The sequence below is a fragment of the Triturus cristatus genome, chromosome 3_1, assembly GCF_964204655.1.
Source record: "Triturus cristatus chromosome 3_1, aTriCri1.1, whole genome shotgun sequence".
Taxonomy (NCBI): domain Eukaryota; kingdom Metazoa; phylum Chordata; class Amphibia; order Caudata; family Salamandridae; genus Triturus; species Triturus cristatus.
Genome location: NC_140583.1, coordinates 795,022,121 through 795,045,074, shown reverse-complemented (window position 1 = coordinate 795,045,074; position 22,954 = coordinate 795,022,121). Strand labels below are relative to the sequence as shown.

At 45.1% G+C, this 22,954-nt stretch overlaps 2 protein-coding genes and 1 long non-coding RNA gene across 3 annotated transcripts in view; 1 reads left to right on the top strand and 2 right to left on the bottom strand.

Moving 5' to 3' along the window:
* Nucleotides 1-267: 267 nt before the first annotated feature.
* LOC146861051 (uncharacterized) lies at nucleotides 268-22,279 on the bottom strand. Its single transcript, XR_014978905.1, has 3 exons — nucleotides 22,146-22,279; nucleotides 4,285-4,475; nucleotides 268-485 (listed from the first exon to the last, which is right to left on the bottom strand). It is a non-coding gene; the product is annotated as an uncharacterized LOC146861051 (long non-coding RNA).
* SLC30A6 (solute carrier family 30 member 6) lies at nucleotides 19,622-21,799 on the bottom strand. Its single transcript, XM_085645093.1, has one exon. It carries the CDS (start codon nucleotides 21,692-21,694, stop codon nucleotides 20,342-20,344), a length of 1,353 nt encoding a protein of 450 aa, XP_085501219.1. The 5' UTR covers nucleotides 21,695-21,799; the 3' UTR covers nucleotides 19,622-20,341.
* Nucleotides 22,220-22,954, top strand: part of COPS8 (COP9 signalosome subunit 8) — a 229,188-nt gene continuing 228,453 nt past the window's right edge. The window contains exon 1 of the mRNA XM_085645094.1: nucleotides 22,220-22,353. Coding sequence (XP_085501220.1) covers nucleotides 22,276-22,353 — 78 coding nt within the window. The 5' untranslated portion in view covers nucleotides 22,220-22,275. The remainder of the gene's footprint in view (nucleotides 22,354-22,954) is intronic.

The following is a 22,954-nucleotide window of genomic DNA, read 5'->3' as shown; positions in this document are numbered from 1 at the left end:
ACATGGCATTTTCAACAAATGCACAGCAGAAGTTTAGCTACCGTCTACTAATCAAAATGTAACATGACCCATATGAGGGACAAACACGACAAGGTAAGCACAACACACCTAGTAGCTGCCACATATATTCATTGCCTCCACTGTTGTAAGATTGAACCATTGAACTGCACAAACACAAATAATTGTCTCATGAAATTAACATCAGGGCATATACACAAGTTATATATTCCTGTTGGATGTGTGGAAACAGACAAGGCACACCTCTATGTCGATCACAGGTTTATTGCACAGCCACAAGCAGTTGCCCACAACACAAGCCAGAGAAGATGACAGTGTCAATGACCATGTTGAACCAAAATAATCAGGAAAAGGAAATTACAGAACAGAGTGTGTATCATTGATTCATGATCCAAATGAATTTACAATTTTGCAACTGCATTGTGTGTCTCCAAGCTCACACGTATCCACTCAACAGCCAAAGGAGCCTGTGAAGGAGAGACATAGAACAGTCTTGAATACAACATCCAGTCTAAGACATCTTCAAAAATTGTTACGCTAATATTCATTGTAAAATCTCTACAACGTCTAGGAGTAATGTCAACACTGGACTGGTGACCATCATGACTCAATATACACAGTCCAAAAGCAAAGATCATGTCAAGTTGCATGCACTCAAACTTATCCAAACATAGCCTGCGACATACACATATCATGTTAAACAAGCATTGGCATAGCCAATAGGTCTCGCTTTTGGGACCTTATAAGTATTTAGTTTTGCAGCACAATATCCTTCGTGCAACAACATCAGCTGTTGCATGGCTAAACCTTGTACCTTATAAGTGTTTAGCCATGCAACAGTTGATGTTGTTTCACCAAACATATTGTGCTGCATAACTAAATACTTCTAAGGTCCCAAAAGCGAGACCTATTGGCTATGGTAATGCTTGTTTTCCTAGTAAACAGTCCAGCTCCGTACATGTGAAGACAAAGGTAGCCTTTCAAATGCAAATGTGAGAATCTCGCTGCTAATGGATGAACATTAGTACTCCTTAGCAAAACAAACCGATGACAAAGAATGTGTCAGAGCAATGCAGGCAGCAGCAGATGAAAGTGGCACAGTAGGAAAAACAATGCTGGCACAGGACATGGTAAGCGGACCCTAGGCTGAGAGGTTGGGGATTTGAGTGAAGCGCGGGTGCCGCGATTATAGCAAAAGTAAAGAAATAGATGTTTTTTTCTATTTCTTTACTTTTGCTATAATCGCGGCACCCGCGCTTTACTTTTTAACATTAAAAGTGAAGCGGGGTGGCCGCGATTATAGCAAAAGTAAAGAAATAGATGTTTTTGTCTATTTCTTTACTTTTGCTATAATCGCGGCACCCGTGCTTTACTTTTAATGTTAAAAATAAAGCGCGGGTGCCTCGATTACAGCAAAAGTAAAGACACGGACAGGACGGAGCGAGTGGGCGCGCAGCTGCCAAAGTGAAAGCAGCTGCAGCGTCCACATGCTTAATGACCCGTGAAAGACAGATGGCGGCTGCGCGCGTGCACGCTCGCGTGAACACAAGTGCTAGGCCAGCCATGGCACCTTAGCTATGCAACACTTGATTTTGTTGCACCAAGGATATTGTGCTGGATAACTAAACACTTATAAGGTCCCAAAGGCGAGACCTATTGGGTATACAAATCCTTGTTATTTTTACACCCCACTCAGCTACTCCATTGTGCTCCCCCCTTCTCCTCCCCACTGGTCAGGGGGCTCATTAGTGCTTACTTAACCCCTCCACCTGTGCTCGCTTTACTGTTGACTCCCTTTGTTTTTGCCATTGCAGTAACCATTTCCTCTCTTTTTTTTATTTTTGTTCTTTTTGCTGATGTAAAACAGCATCAGGAAAAAAGTATTGGCAAACCAAATAGGCCTGCCTTAGCACTCTGTAGATGTGTGATGAAGCCTCGTGTGGGGATTAGTAGGAAAATCAGCCATTCTGCAGCTGACCAGATCATAAGCCCTTAGAAATATAGTCATTTCCAAAGTGTGACATAATGAACATGTGTATATGAGCGCTACGCAATGAAACCTAAATAGATTCAAGAAACCATGCACTTTTAACTATGATCGTTTATATTTCAAACTCCTCAGGTTGATATTATTGAAAACCTATGAAGCCAAAAGCAATTATTTGTGATACATTAAATGATGCGAGGCATGTGCGGTTTGCGATCCGGTTATAAGTTTATTATGTTCGCGCTCTGACGAGGTCTCTGGGATGCAGGATTGCTCTAATAACCAAATATACATGCAAAAGGTTTCTATTCTGTTTTGTCTTTTTTTTTTTAGAACTAAAGTTAGGCGTATGTTTTTCACATGGGAATGTGTGACTGGCATCAAGTACAAACATTTAAACAAACATAGTAATTAGTACTTACTTTTAAAACCTTCCATTTTAAACATGATGTGTATATTTTTTTGTTTACTAGGTAATGGTTTACTGTTATTGTGTTTCTTTCTTTCTGGTTCGTATTTTTTTTCACCACAAGGCAAAACTCGCCATCAACCTTTCTGAGATATTTGCACCCCATTAAACAACGATAGCGTAAATGTTGGGCAGTCCCCTCTGAAGTTAAGAGCTGCAAAATGACCCCTCTCTGAACCGTTATCAGAGTTAGAGGTTTGCAGCCATGAGGTTACAAAACAACCTGCAAGAAGGCCATATTGCACATCTATGTAAATCTGCAGAAGCATGCATTGATAGCACGTGTGAAGAACCTTGGTGGTCGGTCATAGGGTGACACAAGGATTAACAAACAGGGGGACAGATCGACTCTAACAAGTATTTACAAAATCAATAGATCTTGGTTTAATTTGCCAACGCATTTGAAGACAGGCATGCTTAACGAGCAACCGCTCTTAGTGCAGGGTCTCTGTGCAAACTACCTCCACTTGGCTTTCGAGGTCAGTGCTCTATGTTTTATTCTTCATGCTGGAGGTGCCAGACAGCAGATTACACTGTGATGCAGCACTATTCAGAGGTGTGAGCACAGGAAAGCAGATGGGGTGGCAGAAGGAAAGGGGGGAGATAGCAGATACTGGAATGACTGAAGGAAAGAGGGGTATCAGAACAGAGGGGTGTCACAGAAGCGGAGGCAGGTGCAGTCGAATGAGAGGGTAAAGCAGCAGATAGAGAGGCTATAGGGTGGCAGCTGACAAACGCAGAAGTGGGGCGGCTGACAAGCAAGGCAGGGAAGCGGCAGACAGAAGTGAGGTGGTGAGCCAGCTGACAAGTGAAGTAGGGGGCAGCGCACTGAAGTGAGGGAGGGCTTACAGAAGAGAGGTAGGTTGATGGCACATATTCATGCAAACAGACCAACAGACACAATCACACAATAGGGCGGTGAAAAGGGCATGTGGATGAGCCAGGAAGAGGTTGCAAGATGGGAGAGAGGGGGAGACAAGACAGGGAGAGTGAAGGAGAGAGGCAGGGAATGACTCGGAGAGGGGGTATGAAGCAGAGATGAATTAGAGAAAGAAATCTAATAACGACAACTGAAACAATCTCCTTCCAGTCCCAAATATTTAGTTCTAACTAGTGAAAAGTCACACCTCAATTTAAAATCCCACTCTGAATATTCAGCGGGGGAAAAAGCATCGATTTCTTTACTTTTGCTACAATCGCAGCACCCGCGCTTTACTTTTTAACATTAAAAGTGAAGCACGGGTGCCGCGATTATAGCAAAAGTAAAGAAATTGATGTTTTTGTCTATTTCTTTACTTTTGCTATAATCGCGGCATCCGCGCTTTACTTTTAATGTTAACAAGTAAAGCGCGTGTGCCGCGATTATAGCAAAAGTAAAGACATGGACACGGACAGGGCGGAGCGAGTGGGCGCGCGGCTGCAAAAGTGAAAGCAGCTGCAGCGTCCACACGCTTAATGACCCATGAAAGACAGATGGCGGCTGCGCGCATGAACGCAAGTGCTAGGCCAGCCATGGCAGCATTTTTTTAAGCCATTACTAAAAGTCTCCCCAGACTAGCGCATGCGCTGGGTCAGGCGAGACCTAAAACGGCATAATCAAAGAATCGTAGCATGCTTACACTCATGTAAAAAAGTTGTTAATGATCCATCTCCTAACATCCTCCTCCTCCACCTCCTCCTCACTGGCTACGTATCCCAGGCCTAAATCCTCCCCTGCTGGAGGCAGTTGGTCCCCGCCATTTTGGAGAGGTAGCCCCTTCCTGACTGCCCGGTTGTGTAGCATGCAACATACTATGACGATTTTGCACACCTTTTGTGGTGCATATTGATGAGCTCCTCCGGTTCGGTCCAGGCAGCGAAATCTTGTCTTTAGCAAGCCAAATGTCAGCTCTATCACTCGCCTGGTCCGCCCATGTGCCTCATTGTACCGTACATCAGCAGGGTTCACAGGGTTTCTCAGTGCTGTCAGCAACCACAGCATGTTGGGGTATCCAGAGTCTCCTACATTTAACACGAGATAAATCAGTTGATGCAAAGTAGGGTACAACATGACATACAGGTTACACGTACCAGAAACAGACATCACTCACCAACAAGCCATGCACGCTCATTTTGCAGCTGCAACATCATCTGTGGGATCTGACTATTCCTCATTATGTGCGCGTCGTGGGCTGATCCAGGGAACCGCACGCAGACATGTGATATGACCATGTCGGACAGACATACCACCCGGGCATTTATGGAATGAAAGTGTTTCCGATTTCTATGTCTATTCATTGGCCTGTGGTGCTATCATAGCCACATATGTCCCATCTATGACATTTGGCATGTGTCCCAATGCATAAAAGTCCGCTTTAATCCCTGGAAACTGCTGTGGTGTTGGGAACCGGATGTTGAGGTTGAGATATCGCAACATGGCCTCACACACATCACGGAGCACATGACTGAACATAGTCTGCAGCAGTAGCCACAGTATGTTGAAATGTCCCTGTGGCAAAAAAATGAAAAGCCACCATCACCTTAACCTTGGGGGTCAGGGCAAAGGGATAAGTGTGTCCAGGTAGCAAATGGAGGGCCAACTGTTCTGCCAAATTCTCAATGAGCCGTCTTGTGAATCTGTAGCGTCTGATGGTGTCCCGTTCGACCGTGGTCTCTAGGTCGGGGAAGGGTCTGTGGACAGCTGGACTCCTGTGGGATATATGTTGAAAGATTTCAACAAATTGATATCACACTTTCAAATCTTGTTAGTAACATCCAAAATTTCAACTACATCTTCAGGGCAACAGATGACTCTGCATCCTATTGGAGTCACCATGGCACATACTGTGGAGAGGGCCCCTGCATTTACTGAAGAGGAGAACCAGGCCCTGCTGGACAGCCTGCTCCCACAGTACAGCAAGCTATATGGCAAACCAGGGGAGCAGGTGAGTGTTGATTATACAGCATGTACAAAAAAGAATGTCAAATAACTGTCCCTCGAGCACTGTGATCCCAAGGGCATGCACGCATAGATATTTTGAGTAAGTCTTACAGTGTGTAGACATTTATGCACAGGAAAGGTAAAGTGAGGTAGTGTGTGTTTTGGGTCAGACTTCCCTGCACTGTTGTTTTGGAGGGAGGTATTCACACAGGACAACTGCCCATGAGGATACTTGTCTTCCCTTCAGACATGAAATGCCAGTCTGACCATGACTAATATTTCCATGTGTGTGATGCTTATGATGTCCCAGATGGAGTAATGGTGTATCCCCATGTCATCCTTCCAGGTCAACGCCCATCAGAAGGCAGAGATTTGGCTGAACATCACCCGTGCCGTGCGATCGGTGGGGGCCTACCATCGCCACCGCCGCCACTGCCAGAAGAGGTGGCAGGACCTCCGTGGCTGGACCCGGAAGATCGCAAAGGTCCAGCTGAAGCTTTCACCTCCTCGCAAGACGGGTGGACGGCGGACACTGACCCCCCATATGCTGAGGATTCTTACGGTGGTCTTCCCTGACCTTGATGGGCAGTTGAAGGCCAGACAGCAGAAAGAAGGGAGTACATGCAATGTCTTTGTACTAGGTATGTAATGCTTGTTTCCCTCCCTCAGCCTGCTCACCCTCTCAAGGGTCGTATGTCTGCTTGGACAACACTTCTTGTGCAATTTCAGAGTAGCCCCCATTATCATATGATGGCCAGGTGTGTCCATCCCTGTCTGTGACATGTGTCACTTACGATCTGTGTATGTGCAGTACACCAAGGTTATTGTGATCAGCACCATTTACAAAAGGTGCATAGAATTTACCAACATGAGTGCTGTAATAGTCTGACATGTGTCCACGCATTGCCTGTAATATGATAAGTGCACTGTGTGTAACATACATAGAGCTTTGAAGAGGCAGATCTTGAGAAACACTGGTGTTTGAGAGATATGCTACACACCTGTGCAGTAGGTGAGACCAATGTTGAAGCCTCAGACAATTCCAATATATAATTGTCCAAAAGGGTGTAGTCACCCGCATGTTGCTCCATGTAATCCCACATTTGACACGGCCCAAGGACCAGTATGCGAACTGAGCCCAAATAAGAACCGGTCACATCAGTGTTTACTATGTCATGCAACCCTTTCTACATTGCAAAGTTGATTCTCATTTGTCTGAGTCTATGACAGTGTGAACATGCCGGACTTTGTACAAGAAGACAGGTAGAAGATACATGTAATCTGGACAGACAGCAAAATCTTTTAATCGGGATAATATACACAGGACAGAACATGCGTGTCTCATCCCTTGACTCTGCATGATGTTGGATTTGATATTTATGCTCAGGCAGCTTCACTTCATTCCTGGTTACTATGAAAGAGGTCCTATGGAAAGATGTGTTCATTAATGTAGTACAATGCAAAAGTAGCCCAACATGACCTTGTCAGAGTCTTGGACTTGGGGGTTGCAGAAAGGGGATGTGTAAACTTGAGCACTACAGATGTGGCATGGAAGGGGATATAATGTTTGTGACAGTGCTGACTTAAACCTTGCGATTCACTGGCCAGCTAACAATTGTCAGTACAGACTGTTTATGCAGACATGCAAGTGGCACCGTATGCCACATTGATAGATTGTGAAGATGCACTATTTGAACTGGTCTGTTGTCCTGCATTCAGACCATTATTGCATTGACGTTCACTACATGTGCCCAGCTTGATGTTTGGTGATGTAAGTATTTTAGACAGGACTACTTTGATATCAGTCCATTCCATTTGCTGTGTCACCTCCAGTCTCCCCTAAATGAGAAGAGCGATGTGAGTAATGACACATTACAGTCATGTGCATCACAGATCAGACGACCTGCAACGAAGTGCGTTTTTGGTAATGTATTTTGTGGTCCATGTTACACATCAGACAAATGTTTCCATTGCCAGTATGTGTTTGCCGACAAAGGTTTACTGCAGAATGACAAGTGCCATGTTCACATATGTGCAAGGAATGAGAAAGGTGCCAATGACATTATGCAAGGCTTTGCTCTGTGATGTGTTGTTCTTGTACTCATGTGTCAAGTCTATGCAGTTGACTGATATTAATCAGTTCATCTTCCTTGTTCACAGCATCACCTATGTCAAGTGAAGGAGAAGATTCCACGGACCTTGAGGAGGCAGGTAGCCAGACTGGATCCACTGTGGAGGAGGAACCCAGTGGCACGGAGGGTGAAGGGAGTCACGCCGAAAGCATGTCTGACACGACAACATCTGCCGATGAACTGTCAAGCCCCGGCGATGACTCCCTTGTGGTGTTGGATGAGGAAATGTCAGGTCCCACTACATCTGCGTCTGTCCCCACCACCTCCACCCTCCCAGCTGGTCACAGGTCAAAGGTTTGTAGACACACCCAGGTCTCCTTTGTGCCAGGCACAGCTGCCCCTCCATCTGTCCCCCCTGCTGGGCTGAGTGTGGAGTCTGTGGACCTGCTCAAACAGATCCATGTGGGGCAGACATCCATTCTGAGTGTCCTCCATGCGCACACCGGTCTGTTGACACAATTGGTGTCGTTCATGGAGGACATCTCATCAAACCTGTCTGCCCTACAGCGGAGAAATCAGTCCATTGCCTCCTCACTGACGGCAGCAGTGTCCCTTCCCCAGCAGTCCCTCACCCATACCTCCCCTGCCCCATCCAGTCACCACTACCCTACCTGTCCAAAGCACACACACCAAATGCCACAAGCAGCACACGACACCCAAGACAAAGTCAAAATAGGCACGCAGGCACAGTCTGGGAACTGACAGCACACACACAGGGGAGGGGGAGAATACAGTCTCACACACATCCAAAAGCACTCTTCATTCCTCAAAAGCCTCTGCCTCCAAGACCCCTACCCAGGACTCTCCTGCCTCACGCTCTAGCCAGCGGCTCTTCCTCTGTGACCTTGGCCTCGTCCCCAAAGATACAATAGTCACAGCTAGCAAGGGGAGGAGGAAATCTCCAGGCACATAGAGGAGTCCCACCCCTAAACACACACCCTCACCGCAGTCCAAGGCCCCCACCCGTAAATAACCCAGGGCTCCAAGATCTATACCAGCACAAACATCCCCCATTCACTTCTTCACAGTCCCAGGCCAAACATCCCACGGATCAGACTTCACACCCCATCACAGTTTACCACACACCCCATTACAAAGTCCCACCGATGCTCAGGCCTTCCCCCACTCACACAAGCACTTCCCTTTAAAATGCACACCCTCTCATGTCTGATCATGACACTGCAATGGAGCACCCACCCCCTCAAACGGAACAGACCACTTCACTGGAGCCCCCACCCCCTCAGCCCGAACAGGACACTTCAGTGGAGCCCCCACCCCCTCGCCTGAACAGGACACTTCAGTGGAGCCCCACCCCCTCAGCCCGAACAGGCCACTTCAGTGGAGTCCTCACCCCCTCAGCCCGACCAGGCCACTTCAGTGGAGCCCCCACCCCCTCAGCCCGAACAGGCCACTTCAGTGGAGCCCCCACCCCCAACAGGCCACTGCAGTGTCAAGCGACTCCACCGCAGTTCCCATCCCTCCCTAAACCCTAAAAGGTCACACCTAGCCATGTCCCTGCGGTGCCTTACATGCCCTTGCAGACGCCCCTCCGAGGGGATATGTCCCCTACTTGTAGCAGTGCAGGCAGGTGAGGGAGAGAGAGTTCATTATATCCCCCCCAAAGGAGTTTTTGGAAAGGACTGCCCCTTGGCCTTATTGTTATTGCAGTTCTGAAATTGATACAAAGGCAGAATGAAGCAATTTTCTTTTTTTTGGAGCTTTGCATTTCGTGTTCCTCAGTCTGTGAACTCGTCTAATAAAAATTGTGTTGAAATCTTTGTTTGTGACAATACATATTGGGCAATGGGATGGACCGCATGTGGCCGATAGTATATGTGTCATATTAACGTATGTATCCGAGTCAGCATTGACTGCTATTGCAGGTTGTCAAGAACCACTATGTTTTGTGCATGAAATGTGACATGCTTTTAAGACACTCACATCTTTGACTTACACTTCTGCACATAGGCCGTGCTGGGATTTGTACACATTGTACAAATATTTTTAGGTACAACCGTCTACAATTGACATTCAGGATAGCGCTTTGCTGATTGACAAGTAATCTGTCACATCAGTACAACTTGGTTAACATGAGGTTTGACTACATGCAGATGACTCTGGAGGCACACATGTACAGAGGGTGATGCATACAAGGTGTTCAGGGTGTTGTAATATTTGCCGTGTGCAATTCAGACATGGTGGACCCCTGCCAGGCCAAGGACACAGCTGGGCTTCCACAGTTGGGAGATCAGCTCATTGCACGGTGTTTTCTCTGTGACATATATCCTGGGCCCATGGTGTGTGTCATGTTAGCATTTGTCCGTGTTCAAGTGCCAGTTCATACCAAGACTGTAGTCCCTGCAGATGTCCATGTTTGTGAACCTTGCTGTGTGCAGAGTATGACAGGTTTTTCTGTGCCTATTTGACTTACAGTGTCCGTGATGTGTGTGCCCCAGTACAATGTGCTGATTATGGGGTCTTCCATGGTTGGTTTGAGATATGGGCCTGCACTGTGTGCTAACTCACATTTGACACATTTATTATTCCCCGAGTCACATGTGTGCTAGCCACTTCAGCGTGTAGTTGATCTGCCATCTATTTTAGTGAGCTTGGCTGTTTATCTTTGAGCATCTTCAGCCATGTTGTTCTTCTAGCTTTGTGTGGCATGTGGTGTAGGTTTGATGGATATCATTTTCTATACTGGCCCTGGGACTCATGCATCTTCAGTCTGGACATTAGTTGTAATTTGCATTTGAATTGCCATAGCTTCCTGAGTGTGGAAATGGATTTCAGCTATTGAGTAGTTTCAGAGAGATGCTCATTTGTATTTGTGTCTGGATGATGTACATGAAGGAGTGTGTTAATGCTCTTTTGATGGTCACTTCTTACATTGTCCATTTGCACTTTTGCGGCAGTGTTAGCCCCCAATGGCAATGCTTGTCTGCAAATGGCTGAGGGGAGTTTTGCACGCAGTACAATGTTTCCTCAAAAGCCCAGTGTTTGTTTTGCACCCAACCACTAATTAGTAACATCGCCTGTGTGTTTGGGCACAAAGACACACATTGGGGTGTGAGACCTACATTCAGCTTGGTGTCTCAACAGTGATGGTGGTTTTAGACACTATACCTACAATGCGCTTGAGGATGCTGAGGGATTGTACCCCACACACCTCCATGACTACAGTGGGGGGGGGGGTATACCCCAATCCACCTATGTGCTTGATGATGCTGGGGGATTGAACCCCACACTCACCTCTTTGTGACTAGAGTGAGGGGGGTTATACCCCAATCCACCTCTGTGCTTGATGAAGCTGGGAGATTGAACCCATACTCACCTCTTTGGCACTACAGTGATGGCTGTTTGTCAAATATAGATCTTCATGGCTACATTGTAGTGTCAGTTCACACACATCTACACTATTTTTGCTGTTCTGCAGTGGGGGAGTGTTCTCCCTACACCACTTGTGGGGTGGAGTTTGCTTGGGGGTGATAGGCATCCACCCCACTAGTGTTGGAATATGCTGGGAGTGATAGGCATCCACCCCCCTATGGGGTGGGTAATGCTGGGAGTGATAGGCATCCACTCCCCTATGGTTGGAATATGCTGTGAGTGATAGGCATCCACCCCCTATGGGGTGGTTAATGCTGGGAGTGAGAGGCATCCGCCCCCCCCCCCCTATGGAGTGGATAATGCTGGGTGTCATGGCATCCACCCCCTATGGGGTGGATGCCTGGGGTGGATAGGGCTGGGAGTGATAGGCATCCACCCCCTTATGGGGTGGATAATGCTGGGGGTGTTAGGCATTCACCCCCCTATGGGGTGGGTAATGCTGGGAGTGATAGGCATCCACCCCCCCTATGGGGTGGGTAATGCTGGGAGTGATAGGCATCCACCCCCCTATGGAGGCACCCACCCCCCTATGGGGTGGATAATGCTGGGAGTGATAGGCATACACCCCTCTATGGGACGGATAATGCTGGGAGTGATAGGCATCCACCCCCCTATGGAGGCATCCACCCCCCTATGGGGTGGATAATGCTGGGAGTGATAGGCATCCACCCCCCTATGGGGTGGATAGGGCTTGGAGGGATAGGCATCTACCCCCCTATGGGGTGGATAATGTTGGGGGTGATAGTCATCCACCCCTATCTGGGGCGGTTGCCTTTCTCGTGACGTGTTGGTGTGTGGTAGGTGGTAGGTGTCTGACGTCCGCGTCGATTACGGTAGAGTCGACCGTAGATGTACAGTATTGGGATCACATGCGCGATTTGATACAGGACAACTCCGTCTCGTCCCTGTTGATCGTATTTTGGCGTGAGTCGTGCTTTATTACGTCTCATCCGAATGCTCGGACGTGCTGTACGCTGCGCCCTGAAGTCGCGTATGAATTACGCATCGTACTTGCGTATCAGGAAACAGCTTCCGACGAGCCTCCGGAAGACTCAATTTATGCGCTGACCGAGCCCGTTCGATTGCAAAATGTTGCAGGATCACGAGCAGACGTGGCGGTCGGAAAACGGACACTTGTTTGCATCGTACTTTCCCGTTTGTATTTTCTGGCTCAGGACTTTTCACTTTCCCCAGTACTTCAGTTATGTAACATTGATGCCAGTACTCCTTCTCCAAACAATTTTCCAGCACGAATGGTGAAAAAGTGCTTAACTATGTCCCTAAGTCCAGTTTTCAAAGAAAGACTTGCAAGCATTCCCAAGTAGACTCCCGCTGATTTTCTAGCATTTTTTGCTGCTGTTTTTTTTTTAACAAAGAATGTGCCAACTACACTATCCGTATCTTACACAATCGTCCCACTTGGGTATGACTTTAACACATAAATTAAGAAATATGGATGTGGCCTAACAAGCAGAGCTTCCGACTTTGGATCTGGGGAACCAGGTTCGAGTCCTGGTGTTGGCTCAGCGGGGAAAAAACAATTAGTCTGAAATGATTACTCTAAAATGAATGTGATCTTGTGTAATGTAATCTAGTGCTCATGTACAGCACGCCAATATACAATATGGAGTCCAAAATGCACCACTGGCTCTTGTTTAAAAGCAAAAATGGATATATGAGGCACTGGTATCAACACCAAGAGTTTTGAGAAACCTTTTGATTGTATTGAACAGTTGCCACAGGCCAGCACCCTAGTGTGAAAAGTATTCCAGCTCCAATGCAGTTCACCATCTGCTACTTTTAAGGGCAGAGCAATATTTTAGCAACAGTCCGAAAAAGACATATTGATGGGAGTGGTCAAAATTGTGGCATTAACAAACTGTTAGGGAGAATGCAAAAAATTGTAGAGTATGTTATTTTAGCAATTCACAGCATTTTGAAACAGTGGCTAATATTAATTAAAAAAATTGCCTCTGCCTCATGTCCGTTAAAGCTAGTTGGGTCTCAAAAGTTTGTTCTTCGAAAAAGTGAGTCCTAGTTCTAAAAAGCTTGTGAAGCACTGCTGTAAGAAAAAGTTAGAGCAATTACATTAGCAATAGGAGTTTGAAGATGCTAATAAGACATACAAAAGGGAGTCATCAGTGAACCAGTTGTGATAACAAAAACATACCTAAATGGAAAGGTAAGACTTTGTATTGATTTATGCAGTGAAAATAGTTGCATCACGCAAGATACTTAGTTCTTATCCAACATAAATCAGATGTAACAAAATATTCAGATTGATTTGCAATCTGTCAATTACCAAATTGAATCACATCTGGAGTACAGAGCCTTCTGGTTTTGGTTATTTTGAAAGGGAAGTTTCAGTTTAAACTGATGCCTTTCTGCCTAGAAACTGGCTTCTGTATTTCCCAGGCTGAAAAGCAGTTTAATTATCATCAATAGTTCGAGGGAGACTTATTAATTTAAAGTGAAAATGAAGACAAACACAACAGGGTTTTGAGAAAAGATAATATCTAAGACGGTGATGCCATTCAAGACAAAAAACAATGTTTTTAAATCCATGAGTTATAAAGTTTTGGTTCTGCCATTTGAGGACAGGGAATTGAATCGAACAGTGATCTGATAAAAACAATAAAGACTAAATTATTCATTGTTTTTAAGAGAATATTAGTCAAAGTTTGTATCACAATTCAGCACAGTCACCAAGCCACTTGGTAAACTATTGAAGAAAAGAAGCACATTTTTAGGAGGTGGGGATTAAAACTATGCTTTTTAAATGAAATTTTCATTTTTGAAACCCCAGTAAAAATCAATTTTCTGTACAACCAAGCACATCAAGCTTATACTAGATACACGTGGCTACGGTATTGGTGCAATCCTGGCACAGAAGGGAAGGGCTGAAGCAGAAACCATAGGTTTAGCCAGGCCTCGAGAAATGTACTCGCCATGGGGAGTCAGATTTGATCAGGTAGAGCTATTTGTAGGACCTACTGGTCTGTTCTAGTGAGTGAACAGCAGCTGGAAAGTAAAAGGTGTTCTGTTTATTCAGAAAGTGAATGAGCACGGAGGATGCCTTTAAATCTTCTTTTCATCTTGACACATTTGGTGTCTGTTCAAGGGCAGAGGTCAAATGTCAGCTTGCATCTTTTTACATATTGCTGCTCCTCTTATCCTGGGGATTGGTATTTACTTTTCTTTTTCTGACTGCAGGTAGAGGATTTTGTTAAGTGAGCTGTCTGACAATCCTTGTGAAACAAAAGGCTGTAGAAATGTCAGTCTTTTTCACACAACATGTATACATCCTGTAAATTAACAGAACAAACATTTCAAAATATATCCGGAATTGGGAAAGCACTTTTTTTGTAATTCAGAAGTGTGATGGCAACAAAGATTTAAATCGGAGCAAAACAATTAACACCTTACTTGGTGATGTGCAAACTCGATTTCCAAACACTATTGTTTGCTCGCTATATAGTTTTATCAGTAAAACTGCATTTCAGTGGGACATTTTGGGGACATTTCAATGAAAATTGTGCTGACTGGAAAACACAGTGTGCTAACACTTCATGCTTTAGTTATATATTTATTATAAGTGATAGTTTTTAAACATTATTTGAGAAACATTTCTACTCTTGCCTTGAGGACAATGCTGTTAGTGAAATAAGAGGCAAGCCAGGGGTCACGTGTAGCCTTCTGTGGCTAGATTTGTATCATATATGGAGCAAACATTTCATCTATTAAATCAAACAAAAGATTTCTGAACTCGGATATTTGAAGGAGTTCTATTATGTGATCTCATATGATAAGAAAATGGTGGCTCAGTGAAATAAAATATTTGCCCAGGATCACATAATTTGAGACTATTTTATGGGTCAATAGCATTACAGTTGGGTCAAGTAGATTATTTAAGTCACTAGACCTGCAGGTCTGGTAAACTTTTTATGATTTTTTGGGGGGCTGATTTAGCATTTAGATCGTTAAAAGAAACAGAATGGGCGTATGGTCGATTAAAAAGAGATACAATAACAAATGTGTGGGCAAATCTTACTTTAAAACCTATTTTGAAGTAGAGATGCTTAACCCCAAGAACATTCAACAGAATTTTTAAATAGATTGTTTCTGATTGAGAGAACAAAGTCCGCCCAATGCAGGAGCCACTGGCATATTGACAGCAAGGGTATTGGTACAACTAGAAACCATGCCAGGATGAAAAAACATACTTGCTGACAGTTTCTTACACGTACAAGACACAAGCGACTAAGAAGAACCTCATCACGACAATGAAACAGTGGTTGTTTGCACAGACAACCTAGGAAAAAAGACAAGTATACCCAAGTAGGAATGGATGGACAAGAAGGCAAAAGACAAATTATTCTGTTCAATGATGGAAAGGACACAGACACCAGAAAAAAAACATTGAATTTCCTATGGGATCATACTGGAAAATCAAAGCACTTTCACTGCATACTAAAAGGCTATTGCATTGGGCGAGGTCCGGTGCACCGACAATTGTTGGCAAATTACAAGATATGATTCACCAATAACTGGAAAAACCCCTAACAAAGAACACCGAGAGGGCCATTTTAGTCGCCATGGTTAGACAACTATGTAGACAAAAGGGATAAAAAAAAACTACTGTGCAACAATAGCGAGAAAAGCTAACAGATACTGTACCAATTTTGGCAACGGAAACACTTCAAGAAGCATAGAGAGAGAAACTGAGTGTTGATTTCAATGGTCCTCTGCACACTTTAATAGCCAATATGCAATACACCGCTGTAATTGTTGATTACAAAAGCTAATCCAAGATAGAAATAACAACTAACTATCACTTCATTTTTAACTCCTTCAGTGCCCATGACGAGATGGTCTCGTCATGGAGCGCGGTTGCGCTGTGCCCATGACGAGACTATCTCGTCATGAACCCCGCCCGCTAATGAAATGCCCGGCACAAGGCGGGGAAAGGGCGGGGCACTGAAGGGGTTAAAGGACATTTTCGCAAGAAAATGAGTTCCTAGCCACCTTGTGATAGACAACAGAGTAAAATTCACTTCATGGATCATGTAGACCTTTTTGCTTTCGCAGGGAATCAAACACCATAAAACGCCTCTGTATGATCTGCATAGAAACAGATTAACATAAAGGGCGAACCACCTCATTAAAGGAACAGTAAAAATAGGCAATCAGCAATCGCATGGATGTGGAAAAAAAAAATATCAGTAGAAGAAATTCTCGTAGCTAACTGCTTAAAAGTAAACAACACAACAAATTATAGCACACTTGAACTGGTAAGAGGGCACACACTCCACCATAATCTAAGCCCCTGGTGGATGACAATAAAGAAAGAAAAGGATTGCAAATGAGGTGAACTAGACAGAAAATTAGTGAATGGGCAATATGAAAAATGGCACATTGACAAAAAAGGACAAAGTCCAACAACTCCAAGAAAGGTGACTGTAAAAATTAAAGTACAGGGATCACGATGCTTAATACTAGCAATTTCAGCACTCCTAAACTTCTTTAAAGGATTGACGGATCTAGGACAAAATTAAGAGAAATTGAACAAACCCAAGAAATGGTACACATTCAAGGTGGCTAGGTACAAAAAAAGGAATAGAGGACAAGCGGAAAGAAAGTCATGTCAAAGATTGACAAAAAAGTTGGTTGCCCCAGCCATAATATCACACATACAGGAATTCCAAACTGAGCATTCTGACTCAACACCAACCACGGTACAAGAGCAGGTGCAGGATGCAAATAATGAAGCAGCACCATGAAACAACAAAAAACAAGGACAATTGAAACCAAAGACAATGGCAGGACCAACACTCTAAATGATGCACTATGTATAGCATTGACTTTTCATATTTTCTCATTCAGTACAGGAAAGAATAATAATATTTTAAATCTAGGTTGTGGGTTTGCAATGGCTTTGCTTTTTTTTTTTTAAAGGGGAATGAACGTCTAGTGTTGATACTATGTCTATGGTGTCTTGTACTGTGCCTCAGACACAATCGTTCCAGGCATGGATGGGATGTTCATTTAAGGAGAAACAGTTTGCCAGAGGGCGCAAACAAGTTGACACAGACGACACAATACCACCACTGGCCTGAGGATTCCGGTTCACAGTGTCATCTAATTTAGTGACATTAACTCTAGACGGAAAAAGGATATGTATGCTAAGTAGCTGAAAATCATTGTACTGACACCTAAGCCAATATACAAAACAGACACATAAAAAAGGATATAAAAGTGAACTAATTAACCACAAAGTAAACAAGACCAAAAATTATACCTAGCAACTGTTGGGACAGGAATGCCACATTCGAGGTAAAAGTATTTTTCCATTCCAAGTGCCTGACTGTCAGTGACTTGATTTTGATATCTATCTATCTATCTATCTATCTATCTATCTGTCTATATACACACATATCAAAGGATACTAATGGTCTGACCCTACCAATGAGGTCCTGGACTTGTCCCGTTACCTGCAGGGGTCTACCAAGCATGCCCTTATTTGTTAAAAGTACACCTATACCTGTCGTAGGTTTAGTGCATAGAATGATGATCCAGCATGCCGTGTTTTAAAAAATCCAAAGCGTAACCAGACTTTTTTTATCTGCATTACTAGGGTGAAGGCCTATTAGCCCACCTGTGTTAGTTACTCTTGTATGCACTTTCCCAGTCCCTTCTACTTGCATCTTGAGTGAGTGTTTACCAATACCCATTGTAGTACATCGAAGGCATTTGAGTGATCCAGAGTAATGGGCTCCAGTGTGATACATTTTAGATGCCTCTGGGCTGACCTTGGAGAAGATGATGGAGGGTGAGGACTGTACTCTCAATACAGTGGATGTGTGTTTCTTACATTTCTGCAACTGGATGGAGGAGACCTAGACAGAGCATTGAGTAAGAATGGTAACAGGGCTCCTTTTGATATACAACTAGGCCGTTTAGTTAGCAAGGAGTGGCTGATTAGTCTTTCTGAGCACTGCTATTTGGTGGATAGTTGTGGTAAAGGGAGGCACTGCAGACTTTTTTTTTGCAAACTTTAGTTGAGCCCTGCCCTTATTCTCTGTACCAAATTACTCCTTCATTTGTGCGGATGACAGCAGGAGCAGAAACTTCACAATACTTTGTACCTCTGCTGTGGGTGCTCCAGGATGGAGACAACCCTACAGTGAGAAAACTGAAAGACCCAATCTAAACTGGTTCTGCAGCCTGACAGTAGATTTACATCTGTTTGGAAGTTGTGTATACCCAAAGCCATCCCATTGGCTCCAGTTCCAAGTCTTATATAACCAAGAAACAATGTGCTTCACATAGTACTCAGAGGGCTGCTGTACAACCATGCCTAGTGTCTGCCCTACAGTCACCCACGGGTGAGGGGGCATTACCTGAAGTTTAGATTTCCTGTTGGAAGAACGGAGTATCTGCCCTGAAGTGTCTAGAAGCCTGCCACACAATAGAGGTAGAGCCACACTGGTCACTGAGGAGGCAAGTGTTCAGAAAGAAACAATATCCAGCCCATCCCCACTGGCTGTGGGGCACCTAGATGACGCAGACTGCACAAGAGACCAAGGATTTCCCTGGTGTCCGTGGGCCATCACTACCTCACTGCAGTTTCTAGCAGGAATCTCAACACCACAATTGCTGAAAATCCTGTCTGGGTTGCAATTGCGGAACCACAGAAGGCCCAATAAGAGCTGTAGCTGCCAATGAAGGTCTGGGCAGTGTGGCAACTGCCAGTGTGCTGAAGGTCAGATTGTGGCTGCATCTGATGGTGTGCTGAAGGACCTGTCATACCTATTGCCCTTCCGACCTGGCCAATGGCTACAACTGCCAATTGCGGAGGACTGCATCTACCTACGGACCAGCCGGGATCATATCTCTTCAGGACCAATGATAACCAGACTGCACAAGTTACAAAGAAGGTACACCATCCAGGCAATCTCACCCCGCGCCTTAAAGGTCTTGGTGCTGCAATGGCAATAGAAGGCTGGGCACGCATGCGGATGAAAGTGGACAACGTCTGGCTATGAAAAACTACATCAAAGACTGATACTTTTCTGTGGCACACACAAGTGCAAGGGGGGGGGTTGAGTGTAAGGGGGGCCTAAATGAATTTGAAAGAACACTACAAACCTGCAAAGAGGCCAGACTTGAAATAAGAGGGTATCTGAACTATGGCTGTTTCAGCTGCACCTGAGCTCAATTTACTCTAATCTTGATTGCTCTTAGAAACAGGTGAAAACCCAGAACCAGGGGAGAGTGGCTGGGTGGGGTACAGATGGAACCAGAAGGGTGAAATGCCTACAGGGGACAGCTACCAGAAACACTGACCAGTATATGAATAGTGTATAGTATTTTGTACAACTGTGTTTAAAGTGGTTTCTTATTTTGCAAAGTTAAGCAATGGGCAGGACATTCACTTTATTGGGTCTGTTGGTTGATTGTTGAGATCTGATTGCCTTCACACTACCTCCCCAAAAACCTTCTGACTTAAGACAAACACAAGAAGGTTTGTACTTCTGGGCGTGTACTATTATGGCCCTGCAAACTGGGCAATCAGTGGCAAACGAATTCAACTGCATGGTTGAGGCCTCGCAGCCTCCACCTGGTCCGTGGCTTCCTGAACACGAGCCTGACAGCAATTTTCCTACTGATTCTTCAAATTGCGGACGGAGTGATACAAACAAAGGTTTCTACAAAGGAAGAACATTATCTTTAATTTATGGACAAAAAAAAATTGCATGTTATCAATTTTCTGTAGTTTCGAGAATTAGGTGTAAAAAAGCATGAGGAATGCTTAAGACAAGTCATTTAAAGTCTGACCCAGTGAACCTAGTAGGAATGAATATTAGAGAAGGAATCACAATTATCCTGGGGCACTGAATGACAACTCTGGAGACATGTATGTTTACAGACCACTGCTGATAGAAGAAATTTTAAGAACCTTATGATTAGAATGACAGGGACCCTAACAATTCACAATTTGAGTATTAGGGAACTGGAAGCCAATGTGATTCAAATGCAACATGCACTTGAATTGAACTTTGTACTCGGATATGTCCCTACAAACCACATTCACGACAGTAACCCAAAAGTTTGATATACATCCAATGATGTGTTGTTTTGAAATCCCAACCAAATGACAAGGAGCGACTACTAAGTAAACACAGTTCTTATTAGTCTTTCGAATAATACATAAAAATATCGTTGGTGGGGTACTACATTTTGATACTGTTTGGTGCAACCCTTATGCAAATACATAGCCATATCTGGAATGTCCTATCGTTAAAAAAGCGGATCACATCAGAACTGAAGGCCAAGACATGATGAATCGTACTTGTAAACATGAGGGAGAAAAGGCAACAATTCCAGCAATTAAGAAAATAGTTGCAGTCTGTATAAAAATAATACTAGTACCCAGGGTTGTTTGTCCCAAATCTATTGGGTGCGCTAATGAGACCAGTCCTAAAATTTGGATTAAATCCACTAGCATGCTGTGCAAAGCCATAACTGAATCCTTGACCGTATGGTCTAGTTTGGGGACTGGGGAGGATGACTGGGTTCATGTTCTTCCCTGGTGTGTTGAAAGCAAACTCTGGTGGAGGACTAATAGGTTTTAGCGGCGTTGAAGTAGCTGGGCTCAGATCGTCGACCATCTTTGGCATAGGAATAACATAGTGATCTGGCAGATTCATAACGCTAGTGGGGGTTGCACCGTGAGCCAAGACAGGCCGCACCCAGTCGTCCTTGAAGATCTGAACAGTTAGAGTACCAACCAATGCATGCAGGCGGTGCACGACGTGGGCCAGCACTAGTTGCTCGTTGGCATCGCGTCGGATGCGAACATGAACGGAGCCAGCCATGCCATCGAAGCCCAGGGTCCAGAAGTGTTCGTTGCGTAGCTCCAGTACACCATCCAAGGTGGAAACCTCACGAAGAAGTTTATCAAGCTGTCCTGCTGCATGGGGAGGTGTGGTCTGCAGCAGCACCTTTCCACTATAAACACTGACAGGGTGCATGGTGGCACAAGTCATTATGGCGATTGTTGCAGCAGCGGCCACATCTGCCCCCTGGTATCCTTCAGCCATGTCCAGCAGCATATAGGCTAGCAGTAGCGCCAATGCTCCAGCCAGGTCCAAAAGAAGAAATGGGTTGATTCGAGGAAGCAGCAGAGGGCCCAGGCCAGGTAGAATACCGCAGAGGCTACGGCTCAAGTCGGCAACGTGTTCCTGTAGCCAGCCGGTGCCCGCCAGCTGGCAAACAGATGCAAGTGCGCGGTTGGGCGCTAGAAGGCGGCTGCCCAGGTTGCACAGTAGGCCTAGCAGGGCGCCCAGCGGCAGAAGACCAGGGTGTACCTGTTGCTCCTCAGGCGGAGAAAGCAGCCGTTCTCCGCTCTCCTTCAGGATTAGCAAGGAGCCCAGTTGTGCCAGCACAGCAGAGGCGAATGCGGTCAATACTCCCAGCCGCGGAGCCAGGCCGAAGGAATAATGGGTTCCACCGGGTGGCGGAACCGGAGAACGGCGTAGAGAGACCCAGCGGCCAGCCAGTCCCCCTAGCAGACCCAGCAGTCCAAACACAGAGAGCGACGCGTAGGCCAGTAGTGCCAAACTGCGGGAAGCACCACTCCATCGTACAAGCACAACCAGGCTGAGAGCATGCAACGCCACAATCAGCAGCGCCCTCCAGCCCACAGCTAAACGTAGTTCTCGCAGCCCATTCGCCCAGCGCGGCCCCCGCCGCCCTAGCAAGTGTATGTAAGTCATGGAAGCCGCGTCAAATTCCGCCGGGGTCCGGAGATGATCAGACAAGCCCGTCACAACACAGCTTCTCTTCCGTTAACCAACAGCGGGAGGAAACGTCATCATGGCAGCCATGTTAGATTGGAGAGAACATTTGAAACGCACAGTCTAGTAACCGTGTAAGAATGGGAAGGGCAATAAACAGGAGTTGACATACTATCTTAAAAGGAGACATATTGAATTGCAAATACCTACAGAGATATTGGAGTGGGTTAAATGAATGCTCTCGTACATGAAAATGACAAACTCACTATCAGACACTAACATGTATTTAACACTAATCATATGTAAACATGATTACATATTTTTATCGCGACTGGTGTATTTACGGCGTAGTTCTGCCTTTATTTGTAGTAGCTGTTACCTCTCGTTTTCCAATCATGTCATAGAAATAAGCCTACGTCATTACATTTACCTTCCTGTCCGAGGTTAGAGAGGCTTGGAACGCACGCTTCACTGGTAGTTCCTCCTTGTGACAGCGTGCGCCGGAAGCGCAACATTGGCGGTTGAAGTGTGTGCTGCCTGCAGCTTACACTCTCGGGAGAATGCCTGGGGCTGTGATGGCTGAGAGTCCGGTGAGCTTCCGGAAGATGCTGGAGCAGAGCGAGGAGCAAGAGCTGGAGGTAACTCAGGATTGTGAGACGAGCTATTGGGTTTGTTGTTGTAGGGGCAACTCTGGACGCGGGCTAGATGTAATCGTTGTGCGACACGAATAGGCAATTGTGGCGAACTGAATCCAGGTTCTTCACACGCATGTGTTCGTGCTGTATGCCTATTTAGAATCGAAGTCCTACTACATGGCGGAATGTTATAGTCGCTAAATAATAGTCATACTTGCTTTCAAACACCTGGGTCTTATTTTACAGCTCGCTGGCGTGCCGAGGGTGTTTACCCACGATGCAGCGCTTTTAGTTAGATGGAAAAAGGCGTGTGTGTGTGAGTGACACAAAAGGGACAAGGCCATGAAACAGGACTCATGTAAAGAGGCGTGGTTACTGTAACGAAGGGCATGGCCTTATAGAGGGTAGAAGAATCCTCACAAATTCATTAAACCGTTAATTTACTAAATTATAAGCAACAGTATAGTTCAATGTATGCAGAAACATTTTTTTCTGTGCCATTTGGAATTGTAAGTCTGAAAGGATTTTTTTTTAGGGAAAATACATGTATTTTTAAACATCTTGCACATTTTATGAGTTAATTCTATCAACTTCCTGTTTTCAT

Bases quoted from the DNA above. Each gene is read 5' to 3' on its own strand.
- SLC30A6 (XM_085645093.1), bottom strand. From the start codon at position 21,694: ATGACTTACATACACTTGCTAGGGCGGCGGGGGCCGCGCTGGGCGAAT.